This window comes from Haematobia irritans, chromosome 4, assembly GCF_050003625.1.
Source record: "Haematobia irritans isolate KBUSLIRL chromosome 4, ASM5000362v1, whole genome shotgun sequence".
Classification (NCBI taxonomy): Eukaryota; Metazoa; Arthropoda; class Insecta; order Diptera; family Muscidae; genus Haematobia; species Haematobia irritans.
This window is the reverse complement of record NC_134400.1, coordinates 42,826,613-42,835,621: the sequence shown is the minus strand read 5'-3', so window position 1 is coordinate 42,835,621 and position 9,009 is coordinate 42,826,613. Positions and strand designations below refer to the sequence as shown.

General features: G+C 32.4%; 1 protein-coding gene across 1 annotated transcript in view; it reads right to left on the bottom strand.

Moving 5' to 3' along the window:
- Nucleotides 1–6,337: 6,337 nt before the first annotated feature.
- The window catches only part of Atg1 (serine/threonine-protein kinase unc-51-like protein Atg1), a 109,897-nt gene continuing 107,225 nt past the window's right edge, over nucleotides 6,338–9,009 (bottom strand). The window contains exon 13 of the mRNA XM_075307546.1: nucleotides 6,338–6,855. Coding sequence (XP_075163661.1) covers nucleotides 6,779–6,855 — 77 coding nt within the window. The 3' untranslated portion in view covers nucleotides 6,338–6,778. The remainder of the gene's footprint in view (nucleotides 6,856–9,009) is intronic.

The window sequence follows — 9,009 nt, the reverse complement described above, 5'->3', positions numbered from 1 at the left end:
GAAGACCAATTTCGCAAGATTATTTTAGCGTATATATTGATATCACGTATGCAATTTCAACCGGATCGTATAAAATTTGGAATTGTGAATTGTATGGGGATTAGTTTATAAGCACCCTCAAAAAAGACATTGTGTGCAAGCAAAAAATCAACTATTTGGGGCCTTAAAAAAGATATACTTTGTGTGAACTGTAATATGGTTGCACAGTGTAAACAATTTTTATTTGAACATTACTTTAAGTAGAATTTATTTGGGAGTATGTTACAGAGGCGATTTGTTCCGATCGATGACGCCGGCAGATTGAGTGAAAATATGAGTCGATTTTTTTGTCGCGGTATTCGTATTTCGACAGAAATATGGGGAAGAAGTAGTGGCTAGCGAAAGACAAAACATCGATTGATCAGTCTGTTACAATGTTTTTTCGGAAAAAAAAATCTCAAAGATTTGCGCATTTTTAATTTGCCCTCCTAACATTTTTGAGAATTGTACGAAAAACTTCTGCTCTAGCTAGCATTAAAATTAACCCATTCCCTGCCATTATACTCGCTTGTGTACAGAAAATTGGCAACATTTAATCTCGCAGAACTTTGTTTATAAATGAAATTGGGCAACGTTTCTTTTGTTTTTTATGTTTTTTATAATTTTAACTGAAGTTAAGTGTAAACATATAAATGAATTTAAATGTTTTTTATACCCTGCGCCACTCTGTGGAACAGGGTATTATAAGTTAGTGCATATGTTTGCAACACTCAGAAGGAGACGAGATAGACACATGGTGTCTTTGGCAATAATGCTCAGGGTGGGTCCCTGAGTCGATATAGCGATGTCCGTCTGTCCGTGAACACATTTTTGTAATCAAAGTCTAGGTCTCAGTTTTAGTCCAATCGACTTCAAATTTGGCACAAGTATGTGTTTTGGCTCAGAATAGAACCCTATTGATTTTGGAAGAAATCGGTTCAGATTTAGATATAGCTCCCATATATATATTTCGCCCGATATGGACTTATATGGGCCCAGAAGCCAGAGTTTTACCCTAATTTGCTTAAAATTTTGCACAAAAAGAACAATTAGTACTATAGTCAATTGTGCCAAATTTTATTGAAATCGGTTCAAATTTAGATATAGCTTCCATATACATCTTTCGCCCGATATTGACTAATACGGTCCCAGAAGCCAGAGTTTTACACCAATTTGGTTGAAATTTTGCATTAGGAGTACAATTAGTAGTGTAGTCAAGTGTGCCAAATTTTATTGAAATCGGTTCAGATTTAGATATAGTTCCCATATATATCGCTCGCCCGATTTACACTCATATGATCACAGAGGCCAATTTTTAACTCCGATTTAATTGAAATTTTCCATAGGGGGTATAATTAGCATTGTAGCTATGCGTGCCAAATTTGGTTGAAATCGGTTCAGATTTAGATATATCTCCCATATATAGCTTTCGCCCGATTTACACTCATATGACCACAGAGGCCAATTTTTAACTCCGATTTAGTTGATCGAGTGATATTTAAATGTATGTATTTGGGACAAACCTTTATATATAGCCCCCAACACATTTGACGGATGTGATATGGCATCGAAAATTTAGATCTACAAAGTGGTGCAGGGTATAATATAATCGGCCCCGCCCGACTTTAGACTTTCCTTACTTGTTATTTTAAATGGTCTTGGCGTGGAATGGGTTAAACCACAGAAACTTGCAGAACAACGATGGGAACTAGTCCGAATCACCAGAGGAGACTATAACCCTTTTGTTGTAAAAACATTTTCCAGAATATGAAATAAGCGGCACATCAAATATGTGATTCCAGAGATTGCAGTGGAGCACGGAATGAAATATTATTGTAACCAAAGAGAGCGTTAAATGGGCGATAGACAATTTCGGTCTATACAAATTTCCAAGCTTGTACAGAGAATATCCATGTATCCTTCATGAGTCTTTCGATCTCCTGAGCGAACCTTATGTGGAGTTAATTAGGGTCCCATTGCGATTTAAATACATACCAAAGGTCTGACGGAAGGTTGAGGCGATCTTTATTCCAAAAGCTGGGAAGATTATGTACCGGACAGGATATTAGACCTATAAGCCTGCCATCCTTTTTGTTGAAAACTATAGAGATATTGGATAACATACAAAGCTACTGAATTTCAAAGGGCCGAAGTTGAGTATCTTGAAATCAGAAAGATACTTGGGTGTACTCTTGGACTCTAAACTGAAATGGATGGAGAATACTGCAGACCGCATAAAGCAAGCCTACTCTTGTCAGAAATTAGTCGCAGAAAGATGGGGAATGGGTCCTTCCCTTTTTAATTGGCTTTATACTGTGGTTATAAGACCTGTAGCTACACCAAAATCGAGATATCGAAAATAAATAAGATAAATAGAACGGCACTTATTTATATGATAGACGCTATGAGGAAAAGCTTTTATACACTGATTGCAGACGTTCGGAAATTCTTGCGGAGCGTTATAGAGAGACGGAAATATATTATACCAAGTATGGAAGAGTGGGAGGAAAGGAGGATGGTTAGGTAGGTTAAAGTGGCAGCCCGATTAAGATTCAGGCTCACTTAGACTATTCAGTCCATTGTGATACCACATTAACTAAAAGTACCTATTACATATGGGCACTTCTAGTTTTAACCGTTGAACCTTCTCGATTATTTTTTTCTGTTGAACCAACCAGATTGTTCAAAAAACATTAGCAGACTGCTTAAGTTAACGTTTTCCAGGTCCGCCAGTAATCTTTACGCCTTACACAAAATGCAGGACACTCACACAAGAGGTGTTTTATTGATTCCTTTTCCTCCGCATCATGACAGCTCATACAATAGTCATTATACTTCGCCTATCAGGCAGCGACCCGTGATATCTGGCGTCTCGAGAACACTAGCATATCTAGTGTGCGGTTTAAGTTTAAATGGGGCCATATTTGCTTGGTGTCGTTACAACCCTTACAATTCTCCCATCGAACATTTGTCATCATGACAGCCTTCTCACGCAGTAAGAGCTTGCAGGTAGCCAGAGGCATACCAACAGATTCTAGTTCCCCTGGAATATGTAAGGTAGTTCCTAGCCTTGCCAACTCATCTGCTTCGCAGTTCCCCGCTATGTTCCTATGGCCAGGCACCCATATTAGGTGAATATTGTGCTGCTCAGCCATCTCATTGAGAGATTTGCGGCAGTCGATGACCGTTTTCGAGTTGCTAATATTTCAGCCTGAAAAACACTACAGTGGTCAGGTAATCTTTTCGCTATTCGAAGTTCCAGATCTTTAGAATATACTCTGAAACCCACTTGGCCATCCAATTTGGAGCCATCAGTGTAGAAATCTATATATCTTTTATTCCCCGGGGTCCGTGTACACCACGCCTCACTGTTGGGAATTAGAGTCTCAAACTTTTTGTCGAAAAGTGGACTCGCCAAAGTATAATCCACTACGTTAGGCACATCTGGCATTATTTTGAGGACCGAACTGTGACCGTAACTTTTTTCCGACCACAGCGAGAGCTCGCGCAACCGCACAGCCGTTGTTGCAGCTGACTGTTTGGCCAAAATGTCTAAAGGCGGATGGAGGATGCCTTTGGGAATACCGAATATGTATACAGAGGGATCTAAAATGGACGAAGGTACTGGTAGCGAAATTTAATGCAGTGAACTAGGAATACGAGAGTCGTACAAGTTAGATGGCGATTGCAGTACCTTTTTGGCGGAAATTTCAACAATCACAAAATCTGCTGAGTCGCTATGGATGAGGCTGTTATCCAGAAGCGATATCAGCTCTGTGTTGGGCACTATGGAATAATGGGAAATGAGGAAGCAGATGTGCTGGTAAATGGAGGCGCTCGTGGAAGGAATAATGTCCTTGTGGACGTGTTTCTTGCGCTGTCTTTGCAAGATTCATGTCAAATATGATATGGGTCTCTTCGGGAAGTTTCGAGCAAATCAAGATGATATGGGACGAAACGAACCGAAGAAATCGTGGAATTCTGATAGCGATGGACAGACAGGAGTTGAGACCTTTAATTGGAATTATAACTGGACATAATACACTAGATAAACATATGGTAACAATTGGCCCGAAAGATGAGGACATTTGCAGATTGAGTCAAAAATAATCTGCCAAAAAATTGTAGAAAATTCTAACAAAAAAAAAAAAAAAATACCAAAGAAAAAAAATCTTCTATAGAAAATTTTGTCAAAATTTTATTTCTATAGAAATGTTTGACAAAATGTTATTTCTATAGAAATTTTTGACAAAATTTTATTTCTATAGAAAATGTTGTCCAAATTTTATTCTATCGAAAATTTTGACAAAATTTTATTCCTACAGAAAATAAAATTTTTTATTTCTATACAAAATTTTGTCGAATTTTTTTTTTTCTATAGAAAATTTTTGGATAGGAATCTACCAAACAGTAAAAAATCTACAATTTTATTTCTATAGAAATTTTTGACAACATTTTATTTCTATGGAAAATGTTGTCCAAATTTTATTCTATCGAAAATTTTGACAATATTTTATTCCTATAGAAAATAAAATTTTTTATTTCTATGCAAAATTTTGTCGATTTTTTTTCTATAGAAAATTTTTGGATACGAATCTACCAAACAGTAAAAAATCTACGATTTTTTGTAGAATTGTACCAACTGTGGCAACCGTGGTCTGGACCCGGAAGTTACGGAAGACTCGTACCTCTTCCTGTGTCCACCATTAATCTTTAAAAGAAACAATATACTGGGCTCTCGCCGATCTGCTGGAGTGTAGCTTAAAGAATATACTCGCTTTCATTAGGGTCTCTTATTGGATGTTTTCAGTAACTTTAACGAAGACGGATATATGAAAGTTCTTGGGTGACTTTAGAGGAAACCACTTCAGGAAGGAGAAATTGGGAAAATTACCCTGAGGGATCACAATGGACCTATAGTGGTTCAAGTGGACATCAATTCGATTCAAGACTGTTTGTCATCATCTACACCTTACCTATACGAACCTTATCCACGTTTAGTACATACACTCAAAGAAAAAATATTTTCCGCCGGAACGAAATTTTAGACAAAGGAAATTTCCCTTTTCTATAAAGAATATTCTTTACGAGTAAGTAAAGTGTACAAGTGTGGTATAAAAAGTTAGAAGATTTTTTAACACAAAGAAATAACGACAATTTCGTGTCACGTACACACCTCTAGTGTATAGTGAGACACAGAACAGCGATGAATATTTCATAAATATCATGAAGTTGCACCTTAACACTTTAGGTTGTTTTAATGTATTAAGGCTTATTTAATTTGGGTGACTTATTTCATTGCAGTATTGTTTTAGAAAGCTATTAACATTTTTCGATTTGGGTTGCCCTAAATTTGACCTCCATCTTTAATTTTTTTTTATTAAAACAATTTTAGTTTTTGTTTTCTCTAAATAATATTTATCATTATTTTTTATTTTTGTTTAATTACTTTTAATTTTATTTTTAATACGATTTCAGTTATTTGTCTCTCTATAGATCTGCATTGTATATTATTATGGTACGTACTAGATTATTCATTAAATATGAAATTTCATTTTCGTGTAGCCAAAATGTATTTATCGATATCTTGAGATATTTTCACTGTAGAAAAAAAATATATAAACGAAATAAAAACTTAGTTTTTTTTTAATATTGCAACATAACATAAAAACAAATTGAGTAAATGTGACATATGTATTTACCAATTTTTTTTTCTTATTTTTTTGTGGGAAAAGATGGGATGTAATTTTACTGAATTATAGAAATTGTATAACAAAAACAATATTTATAGATCGATAGAAAAATAAAATGAAAGCAAGACATATTGAAATTCTCTTATAAAAAATTGCCCAGTCCAAAACATGCGGTATGTCCAACTATATTATTTTGTGTTTTAAATATTTGTCGATTTATTTGAAGGCAACATAGTTGTCACGTGTCAAATCAACTACAATGCCTAGCGGTAAGTTATAATACAAAAAGTAAGAATCGTTGGTAATACTAAGTCATTTGCCGTCAATATATTTAAAATAAATTTCAATTTGACAACAAAATCGAATTTTCAACTTTTTGTCAAAAAAGTAAAAAAGTTTAACTTCACGTTTTTTAATCTTCAAAATCGATTTTTGATTTTTTGAAAATCGACTACATAAATTTTGATGTGTTGGGCAAAATCGATTAATCGACAAAATCAATTAATGAAGAAAAAAAATCGAATTTTCTAAATTTTGAAAAAGTCTGCTATCCCACTTTTCTTACATTTCCTAATTCATATATGGCCATATTAAAATTGTTCTTTTTTACCTCATAATGAGAAGAATTCTTGTGAAAAATGTCAAGGGATTTGTTTTATTACATACACAAATCAAAATATTTACATACTGTTTTTGTTCAATTTATGATTTCTAGTATAGCTTTGAATTTCTAATTTATTAGAAAATTAATTATAATATAAAATAAAATATTTAATGAAATTTATATAAGTTACTACTAATACATAAATTGCAAGGATTAAGGATTATGATCCTGATGAGAAATGAAAACATCACAATTATCATATTTCTTTATATTTCTCTTCATTCCCAAAAGAAAGAAAAAAATAATAACAAAAAAGACTCCTTTTCCTTAGCGGGGATTTGTTTTTCCAATAAGTTTTTCTTGTTTTCACTTTAGTTTTTTTCTTCTTTGTTTAGCTTAAAAATAAATTTAATGCATTAGGATTTAATTTGTGTGCTATGATGTGATAATGCAATGACCATATTTAAGAATTTTCATCGGTTACATATATGTAACCTTGTTGTTGTAGGATATTTAAACGTTTTTCCACAGCATCACGATCTGAAAATAAAATAATACAAAATTAATAGCATATACAGACAGTTAAGTTATATTCCAATGTGGGATGTAAGGTTCAATGTCGACTAATCGACTTTTGAATTTTTTGAAAATTGTGTCAAATCGCCTAATAAACTGTTGATGTTGGCCAAGATCATCTAATTGAAGTCTATGTTTGGTAATCTTCAAATTCGACTAATTGGCTATTGATAGTTTTTACAATAGGCAAAAATCGAAAATCAATTTTTTGATTAATCGACTTTTTGTCAAAAATTGGCTATGGATACAAAAATCGAAAATCCAGTTTTAGATAATCGACGTTTTGTCAAAAAAGTCGACTTTTTCTTAACTTCGAAATCGACTAATCGATTTTGAAGATCGAAGTCCAATTTTGGTAATCTTGAATTCAAAAGTCAAATCTTCATCTAATCGACGTTTTGTCAAAAAAGAACGAAGTCGACTTTTTTACCTTCCAAATCGACTAATTTTGATATTAGTCAAAATCGATTATTCGATTGTTTATAGTTATCAATATCGACCAATCGTCTCTCATATGGTCCTGATGGACAGATATACAGTGGAATCGAAGTCTATTTTGGTGATATTCAAAATCGACTAATCGAGTTTTTATATTGGCCAAGTCGGCGTTTGGTAAACTTCAAATTCGACTTTTTATATATTTGAGAACAAAAAATCGAAAAGCAACTTTTCGACTAATCGATTTTTTATAGTGGTTTGAGAAAAATTTCTATAAAAATAAAACTTTGTCAAAATTTTCTATACACAAAAAAAAATGTCACGAAAATTTTTCCAATTAAAATTTTAATTGATTCAACAATTTTTTTAATTGAAACAAAAATCAATCACAAAAATTAATAGTATCAATTAATTTTTTAATTGGATCAATTAATTTTTTAATTGACCTTCAATTAATTTTTTAATTGATACTATCATTCTGTGATTGAAGACATTTCAATTAAAAAATTAATTGGGTCAATTAATTTCGTGATTGAACCAGAAAATTTTTTTTGTGTGTAGAAATAAAATTTTGAGAAAATTTTCTATAGAAATAAAATTTTGAGAAAATTTTCTATGGAAATAAAATTTAGAGAAATTTTCAATAGAAATACAATTTGAGAAAATTTCTATAGAAATAAAATTTTGAAAAATTAAAATAAAAAAATAGAAATAAAATTTTGAGGAAATTTTATATAGAAATAATGTTTGGGAAAATTTTCTATAGAAATAAAATTTTGAGAAAATTTTCTATAGAAATAAAATTTTGAAAAATTTTTTATAGAAATAAAATTTTGCGAAATTTTCTGTACAAATAAAATTTTGAGAAAAATTTCTATCAAAATAAAACTTTGTCAAAATTTGCTATAGAAATAAAATGTTGAGAAATTTTTCTATAGAAATAAAATTTTGAGAACATTTTCTATAGCAAAAAAATTTTGAAACATTAAAATAAAAAAATAAAAATAAAATTTTGATAAAATTTTCTATAGAAAAAAAATTTGTGAACATTTTATAGAAATTAAATGTTTTTACTTTGACAAGTAAAAAATTTTAAAATACAAAAATGAGAAATGTTTGGTAGTTTTTTATTATTTTTCCCTCAAATTTTGGTCGATTATTTTTGGCTCGAGTGACAAAAATTGACTAATCGAATTTTCGTCACAAGTCGAAGTAGGCTTATCCTAACCTTCAAAATCGATTATTCAATGTCGAAGTCGACTTATCAACTTTTGATATTGATCAAATTCGGCTAATCGAGGTCGATTTAAATTCGATTGAATCAATTTGACTCGAAATTTTGATATTAGTCAAAATGGACTCATTATAGCGACCAAAATCGAAATGAAAATGAGCCACAAAACAATGTCACTGCAGCATGAAGGTTAGGTTAGGTTATGTGGCCGCCCGATGTATCAGGCTCACTTAGACTATTCAGTCCATTGTGACACCACATTGGTGAACTTCTCTCTTATCACTGAGTGCTGCCCGATTCCATGTTAAGCTCAATGACAAGGGACCTCATTTTTTATAGCCGAGTCCGAACGGCAGTGAAACCACTTAGAGAAGCTTTGAACCCTCAGAAATGTCACCAGCATTACTGAGGTGGGATAATCCACCTCTGAAAAACTTTTTGGTGTT